The 15546-nt window shown below is 37.4% G+C and overlaps 4 protein-coding genes and 1 long non-coding RNA gene across 10 annotated transcripts in view; 3 read left to right on the forward strand and 2 right to left on the reverse strand.

Annotated features, from left to right (window-relative positions):
* The window catches only part of LOC124305018 (uncharacterized), a 5719-nt gene extending 1106 nt beyond the window's left edge, over nucleotides 1-4613 (forward strand). For 3 of the 4 annotated variants that reach the window (XM_046763960.1, XM_046763962.1, XM_046763961.1), the window contains 7 exons: nucleotides 165-308; nucleotides 568-1199; nucleotides 1291-1511; nucleotides 1689-1824; nucleotides 1959-2118; nucleotides 2310-2786; nucleotides 2980-4613. In XM_046763960.1, coding sequence (XP_046619916.1) covers nucleotides 165-308; nucleotides 568-1199; nucleotides 1291-1511; nucleotides 1689-1824; nucleotides 1959-2118; nucleotides 2310-2786; nucleotides 2980-3142 — 1933 coding nt within the window. In that variant the 3' untranslated portion in view covers nucleotides 3143-4613. The remainder of the gene's footprint in view (nucleotides 1-164; nucleotides 309-567; nucleotides 1200-1290; nucleotides 1512-1688; nucleotides 1825-1958; nucleotides 2119-2309; nucleotides 2787-2979) is intronic. The other variant, XM_046763963.1, reaches the window with a different exon arrangement.
* The window catches only part of LOC124305025 (uncharacterized), a 26999-nt gene extending 17877 nt beyond the window's left edge, over nucleotides 1-9122 (reverse strand). For both annotated transcript variants that reach the window (XR_006908304.1, XR_006908302.1), the window contains exons 1-2: nucleotides 8960-9122; nucleotides 8329-8504 (exon numbers count right to left, since the gene is read on the reverse strand). The gene's annotated coding sequence lies outside the window, so the exon portion shown is untranslated. The remainder of the gene's footprint in view (nucleotides 1-8328; nucleotides 8505-8959) is intronic.
* On the forward strand, nucleotides 4802-8237 carry LOC124305020 (uncharacterized). 2 transcript variants are annotated; one of them, XM_046763964.1, is made up of 8 exons: nucleotides 4802-5015; nucleotides 5100-5246; nucleotides 5450-6084; nucleotides 6167-6378; nucleotides 6638-6779; nucleotides 6991-7162; nucleotides 7251-7730; nucleotides 7817-8237. In XM_046763964.1, exons 1-8 carry the CDS (start codon nucleotides 5005-5007, stop codon nucleotides 7947-7949), a joined length of 1932 nt encoding a protein of 643 aa, XP_046619920.1. In that variant the 5' UTR covers nucleotides 4802-5004; the 3' UTR covers nucleotides 7950-8237. The 2 variants fall into 2 exon arrangements, with proteins under 2 accessions (XP_046619920.1, XP_046619921.1); XM_046763965.1 differs by having other exon boundaries at nucleotides 5450-5916.
* A 47-nt stretch (nucleotides 9123-9169) lies between the features above and the next one.
* On the forward strand, nucleotides 9170-10340 carry LOC124305823 (uncharacterized). Its single transcript, XR_006908454.1, has 2 exons — nucleotides 9170-9460; nucleotides 9553-10340. It is a non-coding gene; the product is annotated as an uncharacterized LOC124305823 (long non-coding RNA).
* On the reverse strand, nucleotides 10233-15401 carry LOC124305816 (neutral alpha-glucosidase AB). Its single transcript, XM_046765687.1, has 8 exons — nucleotides 15303-15401; nucleotides 14001-14096; nucleotides 13318-13725; nucleotides 12901-13227; nucleotides 12480-12732; nucleotides 11746-12344; nucleotides 10654-11612; nucleotides 10233-10530 (listed from the first exon to the last, which is right to left on the reverse strand). The coding sequence occupies exons 1-8, from the start codon at nucleotides 15317-15319 to the stop codon at nucleotides 10418-10420; spliced, it is 2772 nt and encodes a 923-aa protein (XP_046621643.1). The 5' UTR covers nucleotides 15320-15401; the 3' UTR covers nucleotides 10233-10417.
* Nucleotides 15402-15546: the final 145 nt, after the last annotated feature.

Below are 15546 nucleotides of genomic sequence, written 5' to 3' on the forward strand. Positions count from 1 at the left end.
TTTTTAATCATTTGAATCATGTTTCAAAAAACTGAAATTTAGAAGGGCGTAGCCAGAAAATTTTTGACATCTCACTGTCGAGTGTATTGTCACTCACTAGTGAACAACAAAATATTTTCCATATTTTAATTACGCAAAAGAATTTATATAACAATATGTTTCAGGCCCAGCATCTGTCACATTCTGGATTTTCCCAATGAAATTTTGATGAAAATTATCTTCCATTTGAATGCCAGAGAGCGTGTGCCTTTGGGTAATTCATGCAAGAAATTACACAGTCTTATATTCGAAGAGAAAGAATTATTAAGGTGAATACATAATTCCTATTTTTAATTTACTCTTCATATTTTCGTCATTCCATGTAAAAGATTAATATTTCTTATCAAATGAAACAGCTCAGTTGAAGTTAAAAAATTCAATCAACCTAATCATCCTTAATGATTCAGTTGCAAATATTAGAATGGAGCTTACATACGTGATTCAATATATACGTATATCAACGAAAATCCAATTATATCCCACACTAAGCAATATCTGTGATAAGATTTTTCTATCTGTGCATTTCAGGAATTTAGATTTTTCCAAAGACGGGCGCCTGACATCAGTTTCTGACATCCGTCAATATTTTGACAACAGCAAAGCAAGCAGGTACATTCAGAGAGTAAATTTGAGAAATGTAAATTTTATAGAGCCGGAGCAGATGCTTAACGATTACATCGGCAATGCAGTGAACATAGTTGACTTAAACATAAGTGGCACAAGATTTGAAGACGTACAGGGGTTGGGATATTTCCTAAAGTTATTACCACATGTAAAGAGACTCTCTATCGACTGGCCAAGACGAATGGAAGATAACGCTGGACCTTGCTGCAAGGTTCTACGAGGGCCTTTAAGCAAACTCACGTATTTGTCAATACAAATATGGCATCCACCACATACAAAAAAGTTTGTCCGATATTTACAAATGTGTCAACAACTCAAGGAGCTACGCATGATTGGAAGGAAATCCTGCTATGTTCCTGCAACAGACGAGTTTCCGTGCTTAGGACAAAAACAACTTAGGAGTCTCGAAATCATTGAATTTTGTGGACCCTGCTGCGGCCCCGAGAAGAGATTCTTCATGACTTTACTTCCAGAACTTGAGAAATGGACTGATTTTCACGTTCCCAAGTATTACATTCAGAACGGTTTTTACTTTGGTATGTTTCTGTGATAAATTGATTTCAAAGTAACATTGGCCGCTCAATATCTAATCCCATTTGATCTGATAGCAAATCTAATAATTTTTAGAAAAAAACGTGCCATTTGCTAAGAAGCTATGCAAGACAAATTGGATGAATCCTCGAAATATTTACTTCGGCAGCTATTTTGAATTTGGCCAGTCTGTGCTCACAGAACGCCTTTTGACAGAAGTGATTAAAGTCACCCATAAAGACCCGCCAAAATGTTACTGTTGTTTATCTCTACTTCATCAGACAGACATATGTGTTATCAAGATCGAGGAGGCAAAGGTACACCCTAAGTATCGATCAGAGTTTTCAACAAAACTCTCAAACCCAATGGGTTGTTATGAATTATTCTAACCGAAATTGACGTCATTTAACAATGACAATATGTTGAGGAACAAGTTATTCGAATTTTTAAGCGACGACGTGATAAGAAATACTTTTATATTCTTAATGTTTCAGCGACTGCTGAAAGATCCAAGTTATGAACTTTCGTATTTACGTATCAATCATAACATAAAAACAAATTGCGATGCGCATTTAGTCGTATCCGCTTTTCCAAAACTCACCGAGCTCATTTTATCCAACATAACAAAAGGCAAGGGAAAGTCTTTCACATAACATTTTTGAACACCGTTTTAGCGAATAATTAATATTTTTGTAATATTTTAATAACTATATATCTACGGTTGACCTCTAATGTCATTGATTTCCAATTCTGTACGATTATAGTATCGGGTTTTGTACACTCTCGGAAACAACTGAAGAGAAAATATAATAAGGCAGTTAAACAAGAGGGTTATCTGACCAACAAAAATCTAGATTCATCTTTTAGTATGATCGTTCAGAATTCGCCTCACCTTAAACACCTGACGCTGGATACTAATAACAGGTGCGAAAACCTTTATTCTGATTATCCTATGTATCATGATAATTCAATAATTGTACCAGAATCATGATCAGAGTCAAAAATCATAAATATTCGATAATGATGGAAATTTGTAAAATAATGAATACGATTTTCTTTATAAATAATTAAGTTTTCAAAACAAAAAGCGATAAATTATTTAAATGTTGCTTCAGCACGATCGAATATGAAGAAATGTGGGACTTGAACGCTCTGCACCTAATCTCAGGTTGGACAAATCTCAGAACCTTACGTTTGTCCTCGGTACCAATCGAGGACGGTATTTTTCTCACTGAAATCGGAAGGGCATGCAAGCATTTGGAGATATTAGACTTGTACGATCTCGGTCCCGGGGATGTTTGCTGCTACATCGATGAACTGTGTCAAATGATTGCTGACCTCAAAAACCTGAGAGAATTTAGAATTCATCAGGACAACATTGGCGAAGTATCTCGAATTTTCGTATCACTCGCCAACAATGTGCAACTCAGGAAAGTTGACGTGATAAGTGATGGCGAAAATACCACCACGAATAATTTAATACCCTCTATCGAACACCTGCTTCAAACTTGTTCAAAATTAACTACATTCCAATGTATAATTGACGAAATATCCGAAGCCGATTCTGTAAAGCTGTCGACCATGTTGAGAAGGTAATTACAACGTGTGCTTGCAAACTGTATAGAGAAATGTCCCTGAAGTTTGGAGTCCTAACGAAAATGAAGTACGACTCTCTATAGCGGATAACGATCTATAATTATACGATCCTATTTTAATCAGGGCTTAACAATCAATGTCTGTGACATGTTTTTGAAACTCATTTCACCGTCTGTCATTATATTGCAGTTTCAAGTGCAAACCTGGAAAGCTCGATTTCCAATTCCAAGTTGTTTGGTCTATGGATCTGATAATGGATGATTCTGAATGGATGATGAAAGAAGACGTCATAACTGAGGACGCCCGGCTTGTGAACTTCCCCTGCGACATGAGCATGCCACATCATCCATAGAGTGCAAAAAATGCAGCGATTCTACTCGTGCTTACAGTGGAATGTCATTGAAAATTAACTTGTTTTTAGACTTAGGTAAATATGCAATCAATAATCAACTATCGCGTATCAATTAAATCGAAATATAAATACACAAAAACTATTCTTATAGTGTTGTCCAGTGGTCTTAGAAATATCCTTAAATTTTTCTTGTGTCATGGAAATATTCTATTTTTAAAGTTTACCGCGAATGATTTATTTATTTGTGTTCACTGACTAACTGTTTTTAAATTGTCGATTCCCGCCTCGAATCGTGTTTACCGTTTTCCCTACTAACAGCTCGTAGTAGAAATAACGTATACCTCGTATGTCGCACTGATTATATACAGTACGATCTACCATTTTATACACCTGGTTGATCCGACTATATTTTCTGATTTCTCGACATCTCAATTAATCAAAAGAATGTTAAGTCTCACCGTGATATTTTGTATAAATAAAAAGAGGAATAGGTAAATCAATCACGCATGCGCCTGAAAAATAACAGCTTCACTTCCCTGCATCAACGGCTACATGAAGTTATCGCAAAGAGTTCGAATGACCGCTGATGACAAATTTTTCGTCTTATGATCGCGAACACAGATTACTCTTCTAGTTAAAAAACATCGAGAGTGGATTTGAGAGTCGTGATTCGGCAATATTCAAAGTTCGTTAGCAATACTTGTGCAAGGCGCGGTTTTGACTAATCGAAATGGGGACTCAAATATCAGAGTATTTGATGATGTACCTACGGAATCTGAGAGAATTCACATTTCACGAGAAAAACGTTGGAAAGGTATCCAAAGTATTTTTCGGGCTTAATACAAATCCAGAAATCAGGAAAGTTAGTGTTAAATCTGATGAAAATCTGCTTCATCACTGCTCAAAGTCGGCAGTATTTTTCTGTGTTTTCGACGGCGTAAACCAAGCATACAATGACGAGCTTACATACACTTTGCAAAAGTAAATTGAAAAATTGTGTTCCAAGTCACGCAAAAATGTGAATTAGTTACACTTTCGTTTCACATGTATCTCCTCTCGTTTTGCAGATCAAAAATTCTGTTAAACCGACTGAATTTCTAGTTTTAAGTTATTACTGATAAGGATTTGATAAATATTGTGTACGAAGACTTCTCACCGCTCAAATTTCCACATAAATTATATTGACATTATTGACTAAATCTGTTACGATGTAAAAGTACCCCTACTACGCATAGATCTTTGGATAATCATTGTGAAGTTTTAGTTACAGAAAAAAAGATTCTAAAATTTCACACTAAAAATCAAGATAAGCAAATGTAATAAGACTTTGATTTCTTTAAATGAAAATAAAAGTAAAAACATGTTTTCACGCAATAATTATCCCTATTATTATCATTGTATTTAGTAGACGCTTAACATATTATTATTCATATGTTATTACGTGTAACAGCGGCGTTCTTTATATGGTTAATAAAGGAAACTAATAATAATAGAAGTTTTTGTTCACCTATTGATCCATTAAACAGCTAGCGGAGTGTTCGCAAACAAATTCATTACGAAGTTGACCGATCGCCTCGACGTTCTCTGTACATCACAGTCAAATAGTCGACGGCGTTCTGAACTGGCGGCAAGCGAACCGGAAGTACCAAATCTTCGATACGATTTTCAACTAGCGACTGGAATTAAGTTTCGAAATTCGAAATGTTTGACATTGGACCATGTTTTCTTAACCGCCATAACAGGGATTCCCCTTCCACGTTTCTTTGTATCTTCGCAACTCTCAACAACAACAGTTTTTAGTCCGTGTTCAGTGAAATGGTTGAGATCCTTGGTGAAAGAAGTAATTCGAGCTTAATGACGAAATGAGCCAAAAGTAAGGGCTAATTTATTAAACAGTACAAATAGTTATGTATGTGATTACGAACGATAATGTTTTAAATAACCTAATACGTTTCAGTAACAACATCGGCGGCATTGTGTCCCGTATTCCATATGAAATTTGGGTGCACATAATTCTATATTTAAATGCTCGAGAACGTGTGAGCCTTGGTTACTCTTGCCGGCAATTCTACAGAATTGTCTTTAAAGATACAAAATTGCTAAGGTTAGTACACGCTGTGCATAATTTAATTAACGAATTAACGAAAAACGAACTGACGATTCTGCACTTAGCGAATTAGATTCTAGAAACTGTTGTGATGGAAAGAAAAGAAAAATCACAAACGTATATCTCCAGTTTGTCATTAAATTCTCATTATATGAAATTGGTCAAAGTGTTGAGGACTACAGTTTTTCACACGCTAATAGGGATCTGGACTTTTCGCCAAATGGATACCTGACTTCTGCCTTGGACATCTACTCTTGTTTTAGTAGGCAAAGAAAGAAACACGTACGCAAACTTAACATTAGCAACTGTGTTACAGTTGTACTGAGTAACCTATTGAAGACTTACATAAATTCAGCATTAAACCTCGTCGAAATTAACATACAAGGAATAAAGTTCAGAGATATTCAAGACGTGGGCACATTTTTGCAACCATTGACACACCTCCAACGGTTATCGTTCGACTGGCCAAGGCAGTTAAGAGCAGTACATTATGAGGAAACCACTGCTGCAAAATTTTTGTACCAACCATTTAGCAGGCTTCGATATTTATCAATAATCTTTGATAACTCTAATTTCTCAGTCGAAGTTGTTACCTGTTTGCAACTATGCCTGGAACTCATAGAGTTGCATTTATTCCAATTATCTCTGCCAGTATATGACTACAAAGGTATTCAAAACTTACATCTTATTCCTCTACCACATCTTAAGATTGTCGAGTATTGCGGATATAAATCAGCGGAGGTATTAAAGATCGTGGAATTTTTTATCCCCGAACCTAGACTATGGACAGATTTTTATATGGGCCCATATGATCGGGTTGATGGCTTCTACTTTGGTATGTTGAAATTTTACAATTATAATTCTTAATCACGTCATTGAGGTGTGAAAAAAACTGAATAAATTTATCATCTTTACAGAAAAGAATGTCCTGATCATCGACAAATCAATAAATTCTGAGCCTCTTAGAATCTGGCTTATGACTTCACACATACTGCTGAAGACCTTGCTTGTAAAAAACTTTGAAGATGCTCCAAATGGTTACTGTTGTTTATCAGGAGAAGCAATGAAGGCACCGTGTCTATTGAAGATTGACGAGATGAAGTCACATTATATAAATTTAAACAAATCCGTAGGTTTTCCGATTATTTCGAATTTTGAAATTTAGTTATATGTGCAATATACATACCAAATCAATGCCATCAATGTGTTTCGTCTCTATTGCCACAGTTATGACATGTAGTTAGTCACACCATTCATGTGAAAACACAATCAACATCCCTTTTAATAACTGTTATCTTTTCCTGCTAAAAAAAAGAGAGTGAAAAAGTGAAGGAGCATATAAATTATTCAGTTTCTTTGCAACACGCTGTGCATCTAAAATATTTCAGGGGATGATACATGAAGCCAAACAGCAAATATCTTATCTCAATATGTACCATCCTATAACACCAGAATGTGACCTACACTTAGTCGCGGGTGCTTTTCCAAACCTGACAGAACTTGTGCTTTGTAACCTGATAAAAAGAGAATGTAAGTTTATCGATTAAGCTTTTACTGTTTGATTACCAATTAGACATGATGATACATCAAGTGCCAATGGTGTTTTTCCAAATGCAACTGGCTTTTGAAATATGTTACTATTACGTCTAATTTATCAACCCAATCAAATTCTTGAATCACTCATCAAGAATTAATAATCAACCTTCAATGGATATAATGGATTATATTTTCACAATTGCAGCAGTTACTAAGCCAAATGTACATCCTCAGAGGCATCTGAAACAACGTAATGCATCTACCGAGAAAGTTGGTGATCTGATGAATACAAATCTAGATTCATGTTTCAAAATGCTTGTAGGAAATACGCCAAATTTGCGAGAGTTTAGACTAGAGGCTAAACGAGAGTTTATATGGTTTGTTTCAAATTTTTTATTGAAATGTAAATCTTCTACTGTTAGAAAAGATGACCGTAAACTTAGTGACAATTTTCTCGGCTTTCAGTACACGTCATTATCATGAAATATGGGACCTAGATTCGCTGCACCTGATCTCAGGTTGGCGAAATCTCAGAGCCCTATGTTTGTCGTCGATACCAATAAAGGATGGACGGTTTCTCGTACAAATTGGGAGAAAATGTACGCATTTAGAGAAATTGGAGTTATACAATATGAGCACAACGAATGACTGCTGCTACACAACTGAGCTCTCGCACATGGTGATGCACCTTCAAAATCTGAGAGAATTCACATTTCACGAAACAAACGTGGGAAAGGTATCCAAAGTGTTTTTCTGGCTTGGAAGAAATCCAGAACTCAGGAAAGTTAGTATCAAATCTGAGGAACCACCAAGCGATACGCTGTGTGTAATGACATCCTCTATCGAACATCTGCTTTATTGCTGCCCAAAGTTGGCAATATTTTTCTGTGTTTTCGACGGCGTACACAAAGAATATAGTAACGAACTTACGCATACTTTGCAAAGGTAAATTGAAATATTGTGTTCCAAATCACGCAAAAATTCGAACAATCTACACTTTCGTTTCACATATTTCTCCTTTCATTTTGCAGATCGAAAATTCTGTTTAACCGGCCGAAATTGCAATTTCAAGTAGTTGCTGGCCCTTATCCGCAAAATATCGTTTATGAAGACTTGTCACCGCTCAAATTTCCACATAAATTGACCAGATCCGTTACGATGTAAAAGTACGCCTACTACGCGCAGACCTTTGGATAATCATTGTGAAGTTTTAGTTACAGAAAAAAAGATTCTAAAATTTCACACCTACAATCAAGATGAGTAAATGTGATAAGACTTGGTTTCTGTAAATGAAAATAAAAGTAAAAACGTTATGTTTCCACGCAATGATTATCCGTATTATTATCATTGTATTTAGTAAACGTTTAACATGTTATTATTCATATGTCATTATGTGTAACAGCGGTATTCCTCAGCTGTCGTTTATGTGTTTAATAAAGGAAACTAATGATAGAAGTTTTTGTTCACCTGTTGAAACGGTATTATCACACTGATACATAGAAAATTACCGGAGTATTAAAAAGAAATTCATTGCGAAACTTACCGATCGCCTTGACGTCTGCAGGCTGTCAGCCCGCTTCACTGTTTTGTGCACACGGTTGCATCGCGGTGACCTTCAGGCTCCAATCAGCAGCTGATTCTTCCATCTCATCGTTTTGTTGTTACCTCGTGCGATCAAATCGTCACTTACACTGCTCAAATGTCCAAAAAAACAATGATCTGAAAATTTGGTTAAAAGACTGATTCATCGACCATATGCTGCCGTGTATTATTTTACTTTGTTGATTACTGCACTATGAATCGTTTCACGCATGATATCGCAGCGAAATTCAACAGGCTTCGTAAGGAAGTAGTGTTTGGAAATATAGCTGAAAATTCGGCTTTTCGCGTGTAAAAGAGTCAAGACAAGAAAGTTGTTAGGCAAACAAAACAAAGGAAGAATCGGAACAGCGTAATTATGTCATTGTGCCTATGTCGTGATATTTACACATTAATACGTGTAGATGATCGTGGGATTTCAGTATTTTATACGAAATGAATCTATGTTAATTTTTCGTATTAAATACCTCGATACATCCGACTCTCGAAGGGAATAATTCGAACGTTACGACAAGGCTTGTTCCAGCTTTCGCGTAAAAGTTTAACCCTCGAATGAAATGCAGCAAACTGCTTACCTTCAAGATGGAGCAGCTAGCAGCCCTACTTTTTCTTCTAACTCACAGCCATGTTCATGTAAAGGAATAAATAGCTGCAACGCAAATTCAATGTCCAAGATATGAAAGTACGAATCGACGCGACGCTCACAGCTCGAATTATCGAAGACATGACCGTGAAACATTCGACGACGTTCTGGAACTTTGGCGGCAAACAGACCAGAAGTACAAAATCTTCGATATGACTTTCGACTCGCGAGTGGAATAGAGTATCAAACATCGAAATTCTAAATATTTGAAATTAGTCCACCTCACTGCATTCTAACAGAGATTCCCCTTCCACGTTTCTTCCGCCTTCATAACTCTCAGTAGCCACGCATTTTAGGCCGTATACAGTGAATTGGTTGAAAGAAGTGATTCGAGTTTAAGGCCAACTTCCCTTATAATAACTGTTATCTTTTTCTAAATGGTCGTTCAAAACACGCCGGATTTAAGAGATTTTTAACTGGAGGCTAAGAGCGAGTTTGTATTAACATTTTATTCAAAGAAAAAAAAACTTCCTCTAAATAAAAATAATAAAGTTGAACTGCACAAACCATTTTTTTCACTTTCAGCCTACTAGAGTGGGACGATGAATGGGAGTTGGATGCTTTGCATTTAATTGCAGGCTGAAGAAACTTTCGAGCCTTGAGTTTGTCATCAATACCAATCAGGAATGGAAACTTTTTATCGAAATTGGAAGACGATGTACTCGTATGGAGAAATTGGAGTTACGCAATACCAATATCCGAAGTAGTTGCTACTACACAAACCAGGTTTTATGAATAATAATGTACTTTCGTAACTTGAAGGAATTCACACCCTATGAGAAAATCATTGGCGAACTGTCTGATGTATTTTTCTGGCTTGACAAAAACCTTGAGCTTAGCAAAACTTACATCAATCTTGAAAGACCACCGTGCAACACTATTAGTAAAATGACATAATCTAAATACCTGCTTTATAATTGCTCGAAATTGACAACATTCGTCTGTATTTTCGATGGTTCAGAGGAAGCGTGCAGTGACAGGCTCACAGACAGTTTGCATAGGTAAATTTAAATTATATAGTGTTTAAAACCATACAATCCCTCGGTAACTGCCATAAAAATTTTATGTTCATTGGTACTTTAAGTTATTAAATTTTTCTTTTGTTTTTTTATTGCGTAAATACGTAGTAACGCATTTATGTATTACAAAAGTGTTTTATGAAATATGTTCTCGTGTTGTTGATGATAATAAAACAAAGAAACGTGTAAATCAATTTGTTCACATCTATTTACATTGTAGCATCTATTTAAACTATGTCGATATTATGCTTTACTATTTACTGCCTTACGTTATTCAGGTGTGTGTTTGTCACTCAGGTGAGATTTGAAAAATCGAATGTAAAATGTTCACTAGAATATAGGTATATCAAGTTTTTGACTTCACTTGTCAACTAATGAATCAACTCTATACTCCATTCCTCACCCATATTCACTCCAGGTTTACGCACAGTTAGAACATTGTTTCGGGGATTGTATTTGGCCTCCAGCTCGACTATGCCTAGAGCTGAAAAAAGAAGTTTGAATTCATGATTGGAAAATATTCCAGTACAGGCGATATATTTTGATAAAAAATTAAAGTAAATCTGAAAGCTCAGCAAATATCTCAGGATTATAACGTCCAACTCACTTTTCGAGGTCAATTGTGCCGATTTGACGTTCTTTGGTGGATTGGCGATATCTATCCTCTCCAGCCAGCTCTTAGTGTCATAGGTTGCGAGTTTATCCATGAAACTGGATGTCAGCTTGTAACCAGTCAAAGTGAACCTGATGTACAAGTATTTTCCATGACGGTACTCGAAACTGGATTCATCGTCGATGTAAAGAGTGCCTGTAGCGGATCCATCGTCATCTGCGATTACCATCAGCGTGTAGGGATCGTTTTTCATAGCGACTGTACTTCGGCGGGATCTGTTCTTTTTTGGAACAATTGATCCACTCCTTTGATAGACTGGGATTCGCTCCATCGTCACCGGAACACTGACAGCACCAGGCTGCTTGTACGGTTGCATCGTGTCAATGTTGTACCAAGTGATCTTACCCTCTCCAGGGAAGTAGATGCTAACTTCTGTCAATCCAGGCTCTAGAACTGGACGAACGAGGAGCGAATCGCCAACCAAGATTTCGTCGTCGATAGTAAAAGCTGCAGACTCGGTTGGGTAGTGAGCCCAAATCGGCCTGATAACTGGAATTCCGCTGATTTCATGCTCCCTAAATAATGTGTACCACAAGGGCAAATAGGCGTAGCGCCTCTTGAGAGTTTCACGAACTATTCCAAGAGTATTGTCACCGAAAACCCAAGGCTCACGACGCTTGGTCTCGATGTGAGAATGCTGACGCATAAACGGCAGCCAAGCAGCTGCTTGATTCCACCTTATGAACAACTCATTGTCCGGGTTCTTGAAGAAGCCTCCTATGTCTGCACCGCAAAAAGAGAAACCGGATACCGCCAAGGACAGACACATCGGGTAGCTGATACGAAGGTGATTCCATTCACCTGTGTTATCTCCAGTCCACATGGCACCGTATCTTTGCGAACCAGCAAAGAAGGATCGTGTCAATACGAATGGTCGCAGGGAACCGCCAGACCTGGAAAAAAACATTGATCGAATCAAATATCTATCAATTAACTGTATTTACGGGTCTAATTTGGGACTGGAAAAATGAGTTCAGTCAAATATTCTCAATAACAGTGTTCAACGTGAAGTAGAAAGTATAATACCTTCGGAATAAAGCCTCGTGAGTCGCGGAGGTGAACATCATTCCATTAATGTTGTGAATATCTCTGTGCTCCCAATTTTCATAATGTATCAAATCCTTCGGCATTGTTACTTCGGGTCCATTGAACACACTCGGTTCATTCATGTCATTCCAAATATAAACGTCGTTGGTAGTTCCCGTGAATTTGTCTAGATTGTACTGCTCGATGTAGTACTGCCTGACTTTAGGGTCGAACATGTCGATGTACGAGGTTGCACCTGGCCAGCACCATCCCTCGTAGTCTTTTCCATCTCTGTGTTTTACATAGTAACCAAGATTTGTAGCGTCGTTGTGGAGAAAGTAGTTCTGGTCTCGCTTGATGTGAGGATCAATAATCACCACCAGTTTTCTACCCTTTTCTGTCAAATTATGGACCATCTCTAGAGGCTGCGAAAATTTACGGGTATCCCACGTAAAGTACTTCTTGCCATCAGTGTACTCGATATCCAGCCACATTACATCCATCGGTAAGTCGTACTTGTCAAAATTCTCAGCCACCTGACGCACGTCGTCCTGGTCGTTATAATTCCACCGACACTGATGGTACCCTAAGCTAAACATCTGAAATGGAATGAATGTCAGAAATTGAAGAAATTTCATTGAGAATTCAACATCACACCACATAGATATGTATGAGTTTTAGTGAGTTTTTTCTACAAAGAAATCTGACGTTTATTAATCGTGAATTCACAATACCTGAGGGAGAGGAGCAGATCCAGTTAAACGTGTGTATTGCCTGAAGGCATCCAAGGGACTAGGTCCTAGCATAAAGAATGCGTCGATTAGGCCTGACTCAGAGATGAAGTGAGCGTCAACTTGGGGCTTTTTAGCAGACCCAGAAACGAAGTTAACGATGCTCTCAACGACGTTGTTATCAGCGCTGGATGTTATATCCACCCAAGTTTCAGCTGCATTCTGCCAGTAAACTCCTGACGTTCCGCTTTCCTTACTGTTGAAGTAAAACTACTAATTATAGTTCATTTTAAAATGTAGACTTCATAAATGCTCCATTTGAGGATACTTTTGTATATATCACGAATAAATTTCAAAATTACATTGTAAAAAAATCTATCAGTTATTTAATATTATTTATGGATGTTAAAGACGAGGAACTTACCCGTGGCCAAAGACAACAGGAATGGCACCATAGAGCGACATAAAGTCGTCAATTTCGTATTCAAAAACATCCAAATTATAAAGTCTGTAAGGATCAGATTTCTTTGTGGATTTCAACGCAAATGATCCAGCATGCTCTGGAACCCCATAAACATTTTCAGCCCCTATGAAACTGAAATCTAGTGCCACAGCCTCTGGCCCGAAAGGTTTGGAATCGTGATGTGATTTGAAATTCTCCTCCCAAGCTCCAGGATCAGAGTCTGCGCCGTCTCCTGGAAATTCGGGATTAGTTTCAGCAGGCTTTTCTCCTTCCTCACCCTCAGGCTTCCTGTAATAAATGGTGGTCCGATATTAGTTGAATCCTATCATTCACTGGTTAAAACTTCCGTTTTCAGTAGGTCAATGAAAATGAACTTACGGCTCTGGTTTAGTGCGTATGTGTTCAAACCGCATGAGTCCTCTCGCATTGGCAGAGAGAACAAGTTGTTCACCGCGATAAAAGTCAATTCTGAACGGATTGAAAAAGAGCTTAGCCTTGGTATGATCAGTGCCAACTACAATATACTCTGCTGTTTGTTCAATGAGTTTTATTTTCTTTGGCACAGGATCACTCTGGAGTGCAAATGTCGCCTCGAATCTTGGATGTAATGGATTCTTCTCGTTTATCCAAACCCTGTATGTGTTGTCCGCCAATCCTGTCAACCGAAGAATGTATGCAACTCCTGTATCTTGGTTAAATAATTCACCGCTCAGATCCGTCTCTCGAACTTCGACCGTGTTCAGTAGTTTGTAAGGCGTTTTGCCTGGCTCAACTTTTCGGCAACGCCTATAAACAGGTGTAGCAGAATAGAATGAAGTGAAGTTATTTCCAATGAGTTGATTGATAACTTCTATGTTGTACAGAATATATGATAGATACATTTAATGGGCTTGAACTTTGGCGTGGCAAGAGGGTAAATTCAAAACTGATATAATTCGTTCTAAATCAAATTATATAATTTTACGATCTAGTAGTTTTTTCATTCTTACTGATTTTAAAACTGCATCATTTCCAACCACAAGTAATTAATTTCTTTCTGTTTTAAGTGTATCGATACTCACCGACAAAAACTGCTTTGTTCGCATGTTTTAAAATTGTTTCTGTCAACTCCGCTGACCAAGTAGACGCAGCTGAGTGCTGCCAGAAACAGCCCAAATCTAAGGAAAATAAAAAAAAAATTTAATATTTGAGCCTTTTATTTCTTTGCATTTTTGTCAACGATTTTGGTGAATAGCCACACTATGAAATATACATTTTTGAATAAAAATTGAAACAAAGAAAAAAACTCCTATTTAAACGGATGCCAATTAGATTCGAAGAGCAATGAGCTACACAGAGGGAAAACTTATATCAGCAAAGTTTAAACTCGCGTTTGAACTTCGCCGTATCTAAAAGAACTAATCTTTGTTTACACTGTAATGTATCCATATCTTTTTGTGTATAAACATGCATTTCAGGTAGAAGCTAAACTCTCTTTTCAAGATAAGAGAATTATGCAGAGATGTACTACACCACAAAAATTATTGTGAAGTAATTACGATAAAATTTCACTTTGCTGCTACTGAGCCTCATTCCGATACATGTTCATGGGCCGACAATCACTACTTGTATAAACAGTGAATATGATATTACTTTTTATTTTTTATTCAAATAAGGATAGCAGTGATTTCAGAATTGGAGGAAAAATTTATCCAACTACGACGTCAAATTACGGCGATATTTTCGTCGTTATCACGGCTAATATTTACTTAGGTACAATCAGGTAATGTTGTAATTAATGCATCGAACGCACCGGAATTTATCGGAATTCCACGTACACCTGCGTGTGTTGTTTTGGCGTGAAAAGGAATAGAAACAAGGAAACCGGATTCGCAAGGATCTGAATTAGTAACAATGAATCCCAATTCAATTAACTACTATCTTCATTCTCAACAAGGCAGACAAATATCAATTTATACGTAAGCTACATGAGTTGTCTAATTTGATGGAAAATTTTGTGAACCGGTTCGTCAGAGGTGCAAGAATAGTTGGACGCACGTGAAGCCAGCGATAAAATGATGATACTACGGCTCCGATTTTAATTAATGTTAGAAAGTATATAAATTTTTTAATTTATTTACTAAACGATTATCACAAACAGCCAAATAACACCGGCGCGAACCCGCGGCGACACGTCAGCGGCTCCACGGTGACTTGATACGATAATCATTACTTCTACGATTTTACGTTTCTGGGGGAATTTTTTTTACGTTTATAATTGGAAGATGGATTTATTGTTTCAAATCATGCTCATTTAATGCACTCGTATATCCATATTTATAGTTAAATACGGATCTTTAACAATATCGTTAAGGGATACTCACCTCACGCCCAGAGACATATTGGTATACTGCCTGTATACTGGCCGTAGTGTCCGTAAACTGTAATTCCTAAAACGTGGCGGCGCTACCGTCTGCAATACAAAGTACCATGGCGGTCATTCCGGAACGGGTGGCAGGTGGCAGTTGAGGGGAAGTCGGTCAGAGTCGGTACTGGTCGGTACCTTGCAGTGTTGCCAATCGTACGGTCAGGACCGTATTTGCGGGGTAATTTCACCTCCTGTCGGAA

This window comes from Neodiprion virginianus, chromosome 5 (genome assembly GCF_021901495.1).
Source record: "Neodiprion virginianus isolate iyNeoVirg1 chromosome 5, iyNeoVirg1.1, whole genome shotgun sequence".
NCBI classification, from domain to species: domain Eukaryota; kingdom Metazoa; phylum Arthropoda; class Insecta; order Hymenoptera; family Diprionidae; genus Neodiprion; species Neodiprion virginianus.

Bases quoted from the DNA above. Each gene is read 5' to 3' on its own strand.
- LOC124305020 (XM_046763964.1), top strand. The intron at 5,247-5,449 runs GTTAGTACACGC...ACACGCTAATAG, and splicing joins AAAGATACAAAATTGCTAAG to GGATCTGGACTTTTCGCCAA. The intron at 6,780-6,990 runs GTAAGTTTATCG...TCACAATTGCAG, and splicing joins TAACCTGATAAAAAGAGAAT to CAGTTACTAAGCCAAATGTA.
- LOC124305816 (XM_046765687.1), bottom strand. The intron at 13,726-14,000 runs GTGAGTATCGAT...ACCTGTTTATAG, and splicing joins GAACAAAGCAGTTTTTGTCG to GCGTTGCCGAAAAGTTGAGC. The intron at 10,531-10,653 runs GTGAGTTGGACG...TTCTTTTTTCAG, and splicing joins GGCACAATTGACCTCGAAAA to CTCTAGGCATAGTCGAGCTG.